Raw genomic sequence first — 15,536 nt, 5'->3', positions numbered from 1 at the left:
GTGATGATGAACTCCTTTTAGTTTTTCTTGTTTGGGAAACTATTTTACTTCCCTTTGATTCTAAATGATAGCTTGGCCGGGTAAAGCAATGTTGGCTGTAGTTCCCTGCTTTACATGACTTTGAATATTTTTTGCCAATCCTTTCTAGCCTGGAAAGTTTCTTTTGAGAAATCAGCAGACAGTTTTATGAGAACACTCCTGTAGATAATTAACTTCTTTTCTCTTGCTGTTTTTAAGATTCTTTCTTTATCTTTAACCTTTGGCATTTTAATTATGATATGTCTTGGTGTGGGCCTCTTTGCAGCCATCTTGTTTGAGACTCTGTGCTTCTTGGACTTGCACGTCTATTTCCTTCACCAAATTAGGGAAGTTTTCTTTCACTATTTTTTCAAATAAATTTCCAATTTCTTGCTCTTTCTCTTTGCTTTCTGGCATCCCTATGAGGTGAATCTTGGACCTCTTGAAGTTGTCCCAGAGGCTGCTTATTTATCCTTTTTGTAATTCTTTTTTCTCTTCTTACTAATTCTGATTGGTTGTTTTTAATTCCTTATGTTTCTTATCCTTGATTTGATTCTTGGCTTCATCCATTCTACTGTTGATTCCCTGTAATTGTTCTTTATCTTAATTAGTGTATCCTTTGATTCTGACTAGATCTTTTTTATGCTGCTGAGGTCCTCATCAAGTTCCTTGACCATCCTTATAACTAGTGTTTTGAACTCTGCAACTGATAGATTGCTTATCTTCATTTTATTTTGCTCTTTTTCTGGAATTTTTTTTTTTAATTTTTTATTATTCAAATACATCTGTCTCCATTTCCCCCTGCCCAATCCACCCCCACCTACCACCCTCAATCCTTCCCCACTTTGGCTTTGTCCATGGGTCCTTTATACAAGTTCCTTGACTTGACTATTCCCCTTCTGTTCCCTATTACCCACCCATCCCCTAACTCATTACTGTTGGTTTCTTTTTTCTTTCAATGTTGCTGGTTATATTTTCTTGCTTCTTTTGTTGATTATGTTCCACTTATAGGTGAGATCATATGGTAAATGTCCTTCACCCCTGGCTTATTTCACTCAGTATAATGTTCTCCAGCTCCATCCATGCTGTTGCGAAGGGTAGTAGCTCATTCTTTTTTTCTGCTGCGCAGTATTCCATTGTGTAAATGTACCATAGTTTTTTGATCCACTCATTTACTGGTGGGCACTTCAGTTGCTTCCAGCACTTGGCTATTGTAAATTGTGTGGCTGTGAACATTGGAGTGCATAGGTTCTTTTGAATTGGTGTTTTGGGGTCCTTAGGGTATAATCCCAGCAGTGGGATTGCTGGGTCTTCCATTTCCATTTTTAGCTTTTTGAGGAAATTCCATACTGTTTTACACAGTGGCTGCACCAGTCTGCATTCCCACCAACAGTGGACTAGTGTTCCCTTTTCTCCACAACCTCACCAGCACTTGTTGTTTGTTGATTTGTTTATGATGGCCATTCTGATTGGTGTGAAGTGGTATCTCATTGTAGTTTTAATTTGCATCTCTCAGATGGTTAGTGATGCTGAGCATCCTTTCATATGCCTCTGGGCCCTGTGTATGTATGTCCTCCTTGGAGAAGTGTCTGTTCAGGTCCTTTGCCCATTTTTTTTATATTGGATTGCTGGTCTTCCTGGAGTGGAGTTGTGTAAGTTCTTTATATATTTTGGAGATCAAACCCTTGTCTGAGGTATCATTGACAAACATATTTTCTTATACGGTTGGTTCCCTTCCCTTTTCATTTTGCTGATGTTTTCTTTAGCCATGCAGAAGCTTCTTATTTTGATGAAGTTGCATTTGTTTATTCTTTCCTTTATGTCCCTTGCTCCAGAGGACATGTCAGTAAAAATATTGCTGCATGGAATATCTAAGAGTTTCTTGCCTATGTTCTCCTCTAGGACTTTATGGTGTTGCAACTTATATTTAAGTCTTTTATCCATCTCAAGTTTATTTTTGTATATGATGTAAGTTTGGGGTCAAATTTCTTTTGCATGTAGTTGTCCAGCTCTCCCAAACCATTTGTTGAAGAGGCTATTTTTACTCCATTTTATGCTCCTGCCCCCTTTGTCAAATATTAATTGCCCATAGAGACATGGGTTTATTTCTGGGCTTTCTATTCTTTTCCATTGATCTATGTGTCTGTTCTTATGCCGGTACCAGACTGTTTTGATTACAGTGGCCTTGTAATACAGTTTGATACCAGGTATTGTAATTCCTCCTACTTTGTTCTTCTTTCTCAAAATTGCTGCAGCTATTTGGGGTCATTTATGGTTCCATGTAAAATTTTGAAATGTTTGTTCTATATCTGTGAAATACGTCATTGGTATTTTAATAGGGATTGTGTTGAATCTATGAGTTGGTTTGGGTAGCATGGACATTTTGATGATGCTAGTTCTTCCAATCCATGAACACAGTATATGCTTCCATTTATTTATGTCTTCCTTAATTTCTTTCTTCACTGTTGTGTAGTATTCTGAGTACAGGTCTTTTACCTCCTTGGTTAAGTTTATTTCTAGTGAGAATCAATATAGTGGAGGAGTGAGTGGAAGTCACGTTGACATCCTCTCAGGACCAATCTAGAGTTACAACTAAATTGTGGAGAAATCACCTGGAACAAACAACTGAACAAGAGCGAGAGAGGAGCCTTATAACCTTGGAGACAGAAGAATCAGCTTTAGTGCAATCTAACTGGTAAGGAGTGTGGTAGAGACTCAAGAAGGCAGGTAGGGTGCCCACAGGCAGGAGCAACTGAAGGATATTGAATGGGCCAATTGGATCCCACTGAGAAGACTAAGGTCTAAACCAAAAGCAGGCATCTCCAGCTTACAGCACCAGAGCCCAAAAAGTACATAGAAAACAGCCAGCTGTGAAAAGTGACAGGGTTGCTCTTTGCCAGAGACAAGCGGCTGGAGAAGCAAAGAGCTATTTAAAGGGCTAACGCATAAATTTTTATTTGCAGCCACTTACCCTGGTCTCTGGCAAAGGTGGCAGCAGAGTGGGCTTCAGATGCCAGAGGAGAGACCGGGGAAGGAGGCTTTGGGGAGAGAATTGAGGGAGTAGCCAGTGGGATCCCAGTGCTGACTCCTTCCCCATATGGTAGCAGCCATCTTGCTCAAGAAGAGACCACTCTCCTGAGCAGCAGCAGCATGAGAGGACCCAATAACCCTGTGCCCAGGAGGGACTCCACCCCACCCTGAGCTGTCTAAGCTGGCCTGCTAAGTGCAGACTGACTAGATTAACAGCTGAAGGAGACAGCCACAGACAGTAGATTCCTGGAAGTCTCAAACAGACTGCCTAAGGTCAGACAGGGACAACATCTGACATCATGAGGCAGATCCAGAAAGTAAAAACAGCAGTCTCCTACCATAGAAGTTCATACCACAAAGTCAGGAAGTCAAGAAAAATCAGTTTAAGAAGAAGAAGCAAAAAAGAAGAGGCTTACAAATAATGGGAAGATGAAGAAATAATCCCCAATCAAAGGGAAAGGAGGAATCCTCAGAAAGAGAACTAAATGAAATAGAAGCAAGTAAACTGTCAGATATTGAGTTCCAAACAACGGTTCTAAGGAAGCTCAATGAGCTCAGTGAGTTCAGAGAGAATTACAAAAACTACAGGGAAACTACAAGAAACTTACTACAAACTATATCAGCATGAAAAAGGACATAGAAACTATCAACAAGAGGCAAGAGGAAGTGAAGAATACAATTTCTGAATTGAAGAACACAGTAGAAGGATTCAAAAGCAGGCTAGTTGAAGCCAAGGATCGAATCAGTGAGGTGGAGGACAAGGTAGAAAAAAGCACCCAGAAAGAGGAAGAAAATGAAAAAAAAGACTCAAAAGGAATGAGGAGGCATTTAGGGAAATGCAGGACAACCTGAAATGTAATAATATCCATATAATAGGGATATCAGAAGGAGAAGAAGAGGAGGAAGGGATAGAGAACCTGTTTGAAAAAGTAATGATGGAAATCTTCCCTAATAGGAGAGAAAAAGTCACACAAGTCCAGGAAGCACAGAGGGTCCCATTCAAGAGGAACCCAATGAGGCCCATTCTAACACACATCATCATTAAAGTGGCAAATAATCAAAGACAAACAGAGAATCCTAAAGGCAGCAAGGAAGAAAGAGGTAGTAACATATAAGGGAGCCCGGTATGGCTAGCAGCTGACTTCTCAACAGAAACCACGCAAGCCAGGAGGGAGTGGCAAGAAACATTCCAAACAATGAAAAGCAAAGGCCTGCAACCAAGAACGCTCTACCCAGCAAGGCTCTCAATTAAAATGGAAGGTGAAATAAGGAGTTTCCCAGACAAAAGAGGGCTAAAAGAATACACCTCCACCAAACCAGCACTGCAAAATATGCTAAAAGGACTGCTTTAAGATGAAGAAAAAGAGTCTATGAACACCCAATTCCTTTCACGGTTGCCAATACTTGATATTACCAATATTTTTAAATATTAATCTGATTGTGACAATGAGGTGCTATTTTAATTGTTCCTTTATTATTTGCTGAAACTAAACCTGTTTCCTTATACTTCTTCCCTATTTCTATTATTTTTAAAAAGCTTTAAATGACTGTTTGGTATTCCCACAGAGTTGGAATTGACTGTGGGAGAGGGGGGTGATGGGGGAAAAATTGAGAAAACTCTAATAGAATAAACATGATTTAAAAATAAAATTAATTTTTTTTAAAAAAAGATCATTCACCATGATCAAGTGGGATTCATCCCAGGGATGCAAGGATGGTTCAGTATTTACAGATCAATAAACATAATATATAACATAAACAAAAGGAAAGAGAAAAACCACATGATCATATCAATAGATGTGGAAAAAATATCTATTGTCTTGGTAGTGTGGCCTAATGTAGTAGGTATCCTGTAGGGTCCAGTAGAACAGCCTCCCCTATCACTGAAGCTGGGTACTCAAGGTGTGCTCTTTGTGTGGGCTGAGCACACCCTCTTCTTGTAGCTGAGACTTGGTTGCTGTTGGCAGATCAATGGGAGGGATTTACCCAGACCAGTTTACTGCAAGGATTGGCGGTGACCACTTACCACCCAACTCCACCCTCCATGGAGGATCAGCTGTGCAGGGGCAAGGTGGTGGTGCTCCAACATGGTCTGTAGCTGTCTACTGGGTGTGTTGGGCCTGGGGTTTCCCAGGTGGTGCTGGCCATGATCAGCCCTCACCTGTGTTTTCCTTGGGACCACCCTGCCTGAGTTATAAAGCAGGCTGAGTTGACTGCTACTTGTGTTGGGCTTGGGGTTGTCCAGGCCAAGCCATGCTATAAATCTAGGCTGCCAGTTCTGGGCCCGGGGCTCACTGAGGCCTGCTACTGCTTATTTGAGAGGATTTAGTAAGTTGTAAAATATGAGCCAAGACCAGCCATTCATATGGAAAAGCAACTTTGGTGGGCCTGTAAGTTGGGTGGGACACAGTTTCAGGATCTCCAAAGGGGGTCAAACAATGTTAGCCAGATTGATGGAGTCTCAGATATGGCACCATCTTGCCAGCTCTGTGGGAGGAGGTTTAGGAAAAGGCCAATGGCCTCTGCTCACCTTCATGCCAAACACTTCAGTTTATCCCTCTATACCACTGGTGCTTTTCAAGCTGGTACTCAGGTCCTGGAACTCAGAGGGAGTGAGTCTGTTTAAATTCATGTGTGAGTTTTTTAAGAAGACCTGCTTGGGGCTCAAGCAGTTTCTTCCACCAACTCAATCCCTGCTGGTTTTTTTCAGCCAGATGTTGTGGGAACTTATTCTTCTGGCACTGGAACCCTGGGCTGGGGAGCTTGGTGTGGGGCTGGGGCTCTTTGCTCCCAAGATAATCCTCCCAAATTTTTATCCACCACACATGGTGAGGGACCAGCCTGTTCTGTGTCTGCACCCCTCCTACCAGTCTGGATGGATGTGGTTTCTTTAATTCTGCAGTTGTCAGACTTCCATTCAGCTCGATTTCTGATGGTTCTGAGTGATGGTTGTCCTATATTTTAGTTGTAATTTTGATGTGGTTGTGCGAAGAGGTGACATGTCTGCCTATGTTGCCATCTTATGTGTTACATTTTAGAAGGTCACTGGCTGCAGAATGTCCTACAGTTTGAAGTGGGACAAAATTTAACTCATTGGCACCATCCAGCCAAGAAGTGAAAATGGCTTCTTCTGTAGCCAGGCAGTGGGCCTGGAGAAAAGTTGAGGGGTTGTAGAGGAAAGAAGGTGGCAGGACTTGACTGACTGCTGTGGGTGGTGAAGATTTGTTCTTTGTGAGGATTCAGATCTCTGATGCCTTAGCTGCCTCGTTATCATCAATGTTATGTAATTACCACTGGCCACTGACCTGCCAGCAAAATCATCCAGGAAAGTAGGTCATTATAAGGGAAAGATTTGGGGACTTTGAGATATGTGTTTCTTCTAGGTTATATATGGCTTGTTTTTCTTGAGAAAAATGAGGAAGTTGGAGTTACCTACGATCATCTGATAACAGAACCAACATGATGGGACCTCATTCTACTGAGACTTATAAACGTTGAAATTATATACATATATATATATATATATATATATATATATGCTTTTTAAAATGCTTTTGTTGTATTTACTTGATATGTACTATAACAGGCTTTTGTGTTATACTTGGAATGGATTAACAATAGCAGTAATATCCTTATTGCCATTTCTCTATACAATTCACTTGTCTTTTTTTTTTCATGATTCTTTAGAAATCAACTGTCATAAGCCAAATGTTAAACATGGGAGGATAGCCACTGGATTTAGATACACCTATAAGTACAAAGACTCTATTGCATTTGAGTGCAATAAAGGTTTTATCCTCAAAGGCAGCAGTGTGATCCATTGTGAAGCTGATAACAACTGGGATCCTCCTCCTCCCATTTGTGAGATCAGTAAGTATGGAACATAAAGGAATTTCAGTGTTTGATATCTAAAAATATCCAGACCCTGGCCAGGTAGCTCAGTTGGTTAGAGCATTGTTTTGATGCATTTAGGCTGTGGGTTCGATCCCTGATCAGGACACATACAAGAATCAACCAATAGATGCATAAATAAGTGGAACAACAAATCAATGTCTCTGTGTCTCTCTTTCTCACTCTCTCTAAAATCAATATATTAAATTTTTTTTAAAAGATACCCAGAAATGTTAGTGAGGGAATATTTGTATGCCTAAGTCCACTTGAATCACAGTAAAAATGTAAATTTAGATAAATAATTTTTTTCTTTTTTTCCACAGCAAACATTGTGGATTAGTATATTCATTTCAACAATTTTCTTGCAGTTGATAGAAAATTTTCTGTTCTAACAAAATTATTATATTATGGTAATTGTTTTGAAAGATAAATGATAAAGTGTTCTGAGAAAAAAATGCCTTTTTTTCTAACTTGCACAAAAGTATTGTATGAACTAACTATGATTCTGATTCTGAAACTATGGACTCATGTGGATCATTAAAAATAACAAATAACATATGATTTTACTTATATGTGGCATCTCAAGAACAAAACAATTAAACAACCAAATAGAAATAGACTCATAGATACAGGGAACAGACTGATGGTTGCCAGAGGGGAGGGGGGCTCGGAGGGCTGAAGGGATTAAGTAATACAAATTGGTAGTTACAGAAGAGTCACAGGAGTGTGGATATCAGCATAGGGAATACAGTCAATAATGCTGTAATAACTATTCATGGTGCCAGGTGGGTACTTAAAATATTGGGGGGATCGCTTTGTGAAGTATATGATTGTCTAACCACTATGCTGTACACCTGAACCTACTACAGAATAATATTGAATGTAAACTGTAATTAAAAATAAAAAATATTATAAATAGTAGTAATGATAACTTGGCACTATTTTAGGTGTATAACAAGAACTTAGTCAATGAATCCTCCCAAGAATTGTGGACACTATTATTACATTCATTTTACAGAGGAGAAATCTGTTTTTCAAGGTTAAGTGACTTGCACAAGATTATACAACTAGAAATGGGAAGAAGCCACATATGTTTTGTACTCTTACTTTTTACCATCATTAAATGTGAAGAACCTTACCTTGGGAACTTCTGGATTTGTAGTGTAAACACTTCGGAAAACCTCTCTCCAATCTAATAAGTGGTCATAATTAGCAAAGACAACCAATTAAGATTGCTGGAGGTTAATCAAAGGAATTAAAAGAAATTAATAAGCATTTATCTAACATAATCTATAGAGACTTGGAACAAACAGTGGGAGACATTGCACTGAAGTTAGGGTATGTACCCAGTCCCCAACAGTCTTGTGGAGAACTGTTTACAGGGGACTTATGAGTGGCAATTCCCATCTTCTCCAACTTGTTGGGGTGGAATAGCTATTTAGAGGAGATTTGGCTTCCAGTTAACATCTTGTGACAGCATTTTTCAAAGCCCCATGCTTCAAGTGGCAGCAGCCAGACATTAGTGCCTGCTCCTCCACCCTGACCTTCATTATATAGGGAGAACCCAACTGGAGCATCTGGTGACAAATTCAGGTGTCCTTTCCTGCCTTGCAGGAGAACTGCTCCAGTGGCTTTGGCAGCCAAATGCCACCTCCCATCTTCCCCAGCTTCCTAGAGTAGAAGAATTATGGACAGATTTGACAGCCAGCAAACTCTGGCAGATCTAGCTCTGGGCTGTGGAATATCTACACTTAGTGGTGGGCACAGTTAGGTGACAGTACCGGTTCTTACCTCCCCTTCCTCTCTCCTTCTCACAGCTCCAAGTTGGCAGATGTTTGTATTATATTTCCATATGATATGACTCAGTAATATCAGGAAAGTGTAAAGAGGACAAGACACAAGGCCCAGGCTCAAAAGGTGCTTGGAGTTTGTTCTTGATTATCCCTTTAATGATAAAATTCCTGGTATCATCTGGATGAGGGGAATGACTTGTTCATTTTTCCTAATCAGGCAGGAAATAAGAAAGATTTGTCTGGGACAGTTTTCCAGCCATATCTATCTAGCAAGCCTAATGCTTCAATTCGGAGACTAAGCTTTGTGAAGTACAATGAGGAGCAAGGAGAATTAACATTTGCATAGTTGGTATGACACACAGAAACCATTTCTTAATGTTTAGTAAGAACTTCTCTGGTGTTGTACACATGTCAATTTTGGCACATGTCTATATGTGTTTTCTGGTGTGGCTGATTCATTAGCCATGGCAGGCTGGTTAATGCCTGAATGAATACATGACACCCTTTGATAGCACAGGCTCACTGATCATGACGCATCCCTAGTAACAGTGTCCTTTTCCCTTGTTCTTCTTTTATAAACAGATAGTTGTACTGACTTACCAGATATCCCACATGCTTCCTGGAAAATACATGGCTACTCCAAACCAAGAAAAGGTGAACTATATGAAGTTGGGGTTGCCTTGAACTACAACTGTAATCCTGGCTATAAACCAGCTGGAAATCAGCCCACAACTGTGATTTGTCAGGAAAATTTGAGTTGGACCCCATATATAAAATGTGAGGGTGAGTTTCTGCTTTTAAAATCTTTTACTGTATTAAATGGCCAGTGTATGCTAGGATTTTCTACCATTAATGAATATAATTGTATTCCTTAAGATAAATTTATATTAATTCAGTAGAATGACTATTATTGTCAGAAAAGACCATAAAATTCTTGAAGTTTGAGGGGCTGAGAAATTATAGCCTTTCCTTATCCCAGTTTAGAAGTCAAGCATTATGCTGATTAAGTATTAGCTTCATTACTGATAATGGTCAATGCAGAATACAGTTTAACTCTGCCAGAGTTAGACATCCATCAGCTTTTTAATCCTAATGTAGGTTTTGGAGTGCTTGATAGATGGAAGTCTATGAACGAGTCACAAACTCAACCAGCTTCAAGGTGACCTGTGTCTCATGTCTCTTGAGCATGGGATTGTGGGCCGAAAGAGCCGGGTCCTATGACAGTCTCTAGCAGACAGACCCTGACACGGCGTTCTTGCTTCAGTAGGATAGAAAGGAGACTCTCCAGTCTCACTAGTAGAAGGTGTCCCTTTGTTTTCTGAGAGGAGTGAGGGGCTGAGACATAGATGGAAGCAACTTTTTGAGCCTTAGTGGAATTGACAACAGAGGAAGAAAATGCTTCCTTCAACACATGTATCAGAACCTTGCCATCTTAGAGGTGAAGACACTGATACCCAGAATACAGGAAACTTTATTCTACAGATGAGAATTGGAAAAACATGTGAAATGCCTAAGTAATAAATAGTTTAGGCCAATCTATTGAAAGATTATTCATTTCATATTAGGAGTAATAGTTTAATTGCAATTATTCAAACTCATTTTGGGGAAATAGAATAAAAGATTTTAAAAAATTAATGAATTAAAAATATACTTAACAAAAATTATTGCCACCACTTAAATAACAAAGTACTGACTCATATGAGCCTTTGAAGATCCTCTTTAAAGAATAAGAAACAATAAAATTTGAATTAATTAATATATTAATTAAATATTAATATACAAATGAATGTTTACACATATTTAAACTACTTTTAAATTATATATCGACTATAATCTTATCAGCTTAATTATTTAATAAAGGACCCTTTACTCCATTTAAAAGGCAAAAGTGAAATGTATTCATCCAATTTATCATAAAATCTAATTGAATATGAATTTGGATTCATGTATTGAATATTTAAAAGTATTTTCTATAATGTAAAGCATTACATAAATATTGCTACAACTTAGAAGCCATATAAGTGTTGGGTGTTTTTATTATAACTCATAAGCAAATGAGTGCTGGGAGTATTGGAGTACAATTGCATGGCCACATCGTAGTGCTAGTCAACCTCCTAATACGGAAAATAGCACATTTTATTTTCTTCTGATATTGTCTCTTACATCAGATAATTCTAGTTCTATCTGAAAGTATTTCTACTGATGAATAAAAATTTTGTATCCTTATATCAGATCTTATTGCATAATGAAAGAATCTGAATAGTTATTTCTCTTAAATTTGGCATCAAAAAAGAAAAATCCTGGCCATAGTAATATTTAAATTTATTTCTATGTGTTCGCTGTCAGATGGATATAAACTTTTGAGAACATTCTTCCTTCTGTGATTGGGGATATATAAGTTATTTGAAAGCTTAATAATTATGTGAACCTAATGAAGTCATAAGGAGATAAATGTTATTTGTGATTGCTCTTGAATAATTTTGAAAATTTACATTTTCATATAGGTTTAATACAACTTCTCATTTTGGAGATGCCTAATGAAATTATTTAGCTGGAGGGAAATGACTGGATTGGACTACTTTAGCAAATCAGGGACAGGGAATGAGGACTCAAAGTGTCTTGCATACCCTTGTCTATTTCCCCAATTTCTCTTCTGTGGTGAACTCTTTGAAAGATGGAAGAGATTGTTAGTCATACGAGCCTCCTCATGGTGATTTTACTAACCATTAACGTCACTTTTTATTTTTTAGAGGTATGTTGCCCAGAACCAGAGCTGAATGGTAGCAAAACTATTACCCCCAGAAAACGAAGTTCGGTCGATAAATGTGTCTATTTCTATGGGGACTCAATTTCATTTTCATGTGTTAATGGACGAAAGGATGAAGCTTCCTGCCAAGCAGATGGTACCTGGAGTCCTGAAACACCAACATGTGATGAGAGTAAGAGCTTATGGAATGATGTTATTTTAGAAGTTTCTTCATAACAAAGTAATGGAGATTATTAAGGAAAGGTTTCAAATTAGGTAAAAGAATTTGTAAACCCTGCATGATTCTTCGAGTAGATATTTGTTTAAAAACACTATCTCCAGTCCAAATTTCTCTTTTCCCCCCATATTTGTTGTTCCCATTATCTTGACCTTCCTGGTTCCCTTTTCTGAATCAGTGACATTAGGCCACATCTAACAGATCAGGAGGATTTTTGAATTATTGCATTCTGATTCTTGGCATTTATTCTCTTTTCTTCCCTTCTTTATGGGCCATACGCATTAACTTGTAGAACAAGACTTGCCCAAATCTATTTGAACTGCTTTTTCAAATTTGCTTCCTTTCTTCTGCTACCTGTAAGCCTTCTTCAATCTATTTCTCAGGAAATGCCTGCCTCTCTCTCACCAAGAGCATTTAAGTGTTAAACACAATCCACCCTTCTCCATGTTTTTTCCATAACCCTATCTATCAATGATTAGGAACAATTACCACTGCCTAAATAATGAGTGACCCTTTTTCTTGTGAAAAGAAGCAGCCCAAAGTGACCAGGCATCAGTTGCAAAATAGAAATCAATGGGAATCTTATCTCACCTGGTAGAAGTGTTTCCTCTTTGCCTACCAGGGCTTTCCTTCCCTCCCTCCTTCCTTCCTTCCTTCCTTCCTTTTTTTCATTCCTCTTTCACTTTTCATTTTATTTTATTTTTTTATTGTTCAAATACATGTGTCTCCATTTTCCCACCACCACTTTCCCCTGCCCCCTCTCTCTCATCAGGGCTTTTGTCTCTGCAGATCCCAGTGTCCCAAAATGTTCACTTAGCGTGAATGTAAGCGGGGTTGTCCATGCTTATGTCTTTTGGTTTCTGGGCTCATGGACTTTATTTTACTGGGGACCCAGTACCATATAAAGGTCAATCTTTGATTTAAAGTGAATGCTGTATTCTGGAAGATATTGTAAGTAATATTGTAAAGTCCCATCATTGTAAAGTGTTGTCTCCTAACTAGCACTTCTGCTAAGCCTTTAACAGGCTATTCCAAGGTTTTAACTGGTCTGTAGGTTCTGGGCGACACAGTCTATAATGTAAATAGTTCATTTTAGGCTGTATCACAATACCACACCTCTTTTGCTGCGAGTGGGTCTTATAGGTGCATGTAGTGGAATCTTATGCCAATTGTTTAAACCCTCTGTAATCCTTTAGGTAGGATGGCTGACTGAAATCCTGTAGGCAAGGGAAGGCAAGCTCATACCTGTCTATTTCTGTCAGGATAATGGCTGTCCCATCCAGGTGGAAGGGGCTCTAATATTGTCATCTTACTACCAAGTGGCTTTTTGGTTGTCTAAAGGGATGGTATCATATCAAGGACTTAACATTGTCGCTGAGAGTTTGGGTATTCAGGGACAGCAATAGCTGGTCAGCTTGGGTAAGTAGGAGTCCATGTGCTTGGGCTGATCCTTGTCCTTCATCCATGCCACCACGGCCACCTTATCCTTTTACTTTTGTGACAACCCTGCTAAAGCTGGTGACAGAGGATTGCTGACTTCAACTGGCTGAGACATTATTTTCTACTTGGTTGTTTAATGCTCCTTCAGTTTGGGGTTCTTTGCTGGTATTACCATGCAAAAAAAAAGAATCTTGACACTTCCTGGCCATTCCCACATGTCCAGTCACCTGTTTCTACCCCAGGTCTCCTCATCACCAATCTTCCAATCTTTGTCCTTCAGGGATCTGACAGACAAGCCATTCATTTTGGACAAGCATTAGTTTAGTCTACTCTTAGGCCACTTTTTTTTTTTTCCAAAAAATAAAATGACCAGATGTACCACCTAAAGCTCTGCTTATCAGAAAGGTTTCCTCCTACTACTGACTTATGAGACCACCTGGATTGGGTTCTAATGCAACTTCCATCCAGTTTAGCTTGCTCACACATACCAAAAATACTCATCTGTGAACCAGGGTCAGGCTTTCCTCTGTTCTAGCAATTGGTTGTAATGAATTCCCCATATAACCATACGTGAGCTACAAGAGAAGTACTAGTGCAACAGTGGGTAGGTACAAGCAAAATGTGGGCTCCTTATTTGTGCATCTTGCTTGTGCCATCTTGTCTTGCTAATGCTCAATCCCAATTGCACCCCTTCCATCTTATGATGGGTTGGTGTCTGCCTGACCCTGTAACCTGATGGGTCTGACAGACCTGGCTCATGATGAGTAATCCTGGCTGCACGGTCACTTGATGACCCAAAGTCAGAAGCTCTATCATGACCAAGTAACACACCAGGAATTGTATTTCAAAGGGTATAATTCTCTGCTGCACTGCATGGCACGCTTCAGTATTTCAAGGGTCTATGGTGTGATTGTCCCATTGACATTTATACCTTTTCTTCCTATAGCCACCTCTTTACATTAGGCTCTGCATGGTCTTAGGACCAAGCAATAGGAATGATTTCACTGCTGACTGAACTTGCCACAGAGGCCTCTCCTAACTTTGGCCCCATTCAAATCTGATTATCTTTTGTGTCACCTAGCATATGGGTTGGAATAATATTCCCAAGTATGGAACATGATGCCTCTAGAATCTGAAAAGGCTTGCTAGCCATTGTGATTCCTTCTTTGTGGTGGACGCACAACTTACAATAATTCAACTTTAGTTTAGATGGGATAGCCTAGCATGCCCTGAACCCTGGACCTCAAACAATTTTACTGCTGAGGCAAATTCCTTAATCATTACATTCTATACTCTGCAGCATCATGACATGAATTGAGAAAACCAAATCTTTTTTATTCTTGTGTTTTTCCTGTATCTCCTTTACTACTCACACAGAACACTGACATTTCTTGTCATCAAACTTGTGGGTGGTTTTCCCCACACAGTTCTTAATCCTCCAATTTAACTCAATCATGACACTATATGCCTGGAAGTAGTGTCAGATCCCACAGGTTAAGGGCTCACTCCCACAGGACGGCTCTCGCGCCACTTCAGACACCAACCACAAGTGGCAGGTCCCCAGATTTCCCCCAACTTCTGTCTGACTTGGCTATAAATCAGAGGTTCTTTGACCTCCTCCTTGGGTTTAATTAATTTGCTAAAGTGGCTCACAGAATTCAGGGAAATACTTACATTTACCAATTTATTAAAGGGTATGATAAAGGATATCAATGAAGAGACAGATGAAGAAATATATAGGGCAAAACCTGGGAGGGTCCCAAACATAGAGCCTCTGTGCCTGTGGAGTTGGGGGGGGCTTCACCCTCCTGGTAAGCAGATGTGTTCACCCCCCTGGAAGCTGTTCAAACCCCCTACTGTTGGGACTTTATGGAGGCTTCCTCATGTAGGCATGATCAATTTTTAATTCTTTTTTGATGTTCTCTCTGGAATATGGGAAAATTTCAAGCTTCTAATCTTTGCTGGATTTTTCTGGTGACCAGTCCTCATTCAGGAGCCCACCCAGGGTCGCCTCATTAGAACAAAAGATGCTTCTAGTGCTCTTTTCATGCAGGAAATTACAATGGTTTTAGGAGTTCTGTGCTAGAAACTGAGGGCAGATCTTTACATAGATATATCATATATATCATATAAATATACATAATATAAAATTATTATCTCATATCATGCTAGCTTTTTTTTGCTTATTCTGTAGAATTAACATGACACCATTAATATACTGCATAATTTGATAGTATTTGGATGTTCAGATGCTCATGATAACTTCAGACTCAATTATAAGAGAGGCATGTGAGTTCTCATTGCCCAGGAATAAAACTGATAATGTACGATCCTGACCCTTTCATGTACGTGCAAACTGATTCTGATCTTCTTTTCTAAT

The 15,536-nt window shown here is 39.3% G+C and overlaps 1 protein-coding gene across 1 annotated transcript in view; it reads left to right on the top strand.

The window, feature by feature from the left end:
• The window catches only part of LOC129062469 (C4b-binding protein alpha chain-like), a 78,212-nt gene that overhangs the window by 15,744 nt on the left and 46,932 nt on the right, over nucleotides 1-15,536 (top strand). The window contains exons 7-9 of the mRNA XM_054563493.1: nucleotides 6,736-6,918; nucleotides 9,315-9,515; nucleotides 11,483-11,671. Coding sequence (XP_054419468.1) covers nucleotides 6,736-6,918; nucleotides 9,315-9,515; nucleotides 11,483-11,671 — 573 coding nt within the window. The remainder of the gene's footprint in view (nucleotides 1-6,735; nucleotides 6,919-9,314; nucleotides 9,516-11,482; nucleotides 11,672-15,536) is intronic.

The sequence above is a fragment of the Pteronotus mesoamericanus genome, unplaced genomic scaffold (assembly GCF_021234165.1).
Source record: "Pteronotus mesoamericanus isolate MK-2021 breed Mesoamerican mustached bat unplaced genomic scaffold, CSHL_Meso_final scaffold_705, whole genome shotgun sequence".
In the NCBI taxonomy this organism is placed as follows: Eukaryota; Metazoa; Chordata; class Mammalia; order Chiroptera; family Mormoopidae; genus Pteronotus; species Pteronotus mesoamericanus.
This window is presented reverse-complemented; position numbering and strand designations above follow the sequence as displayed.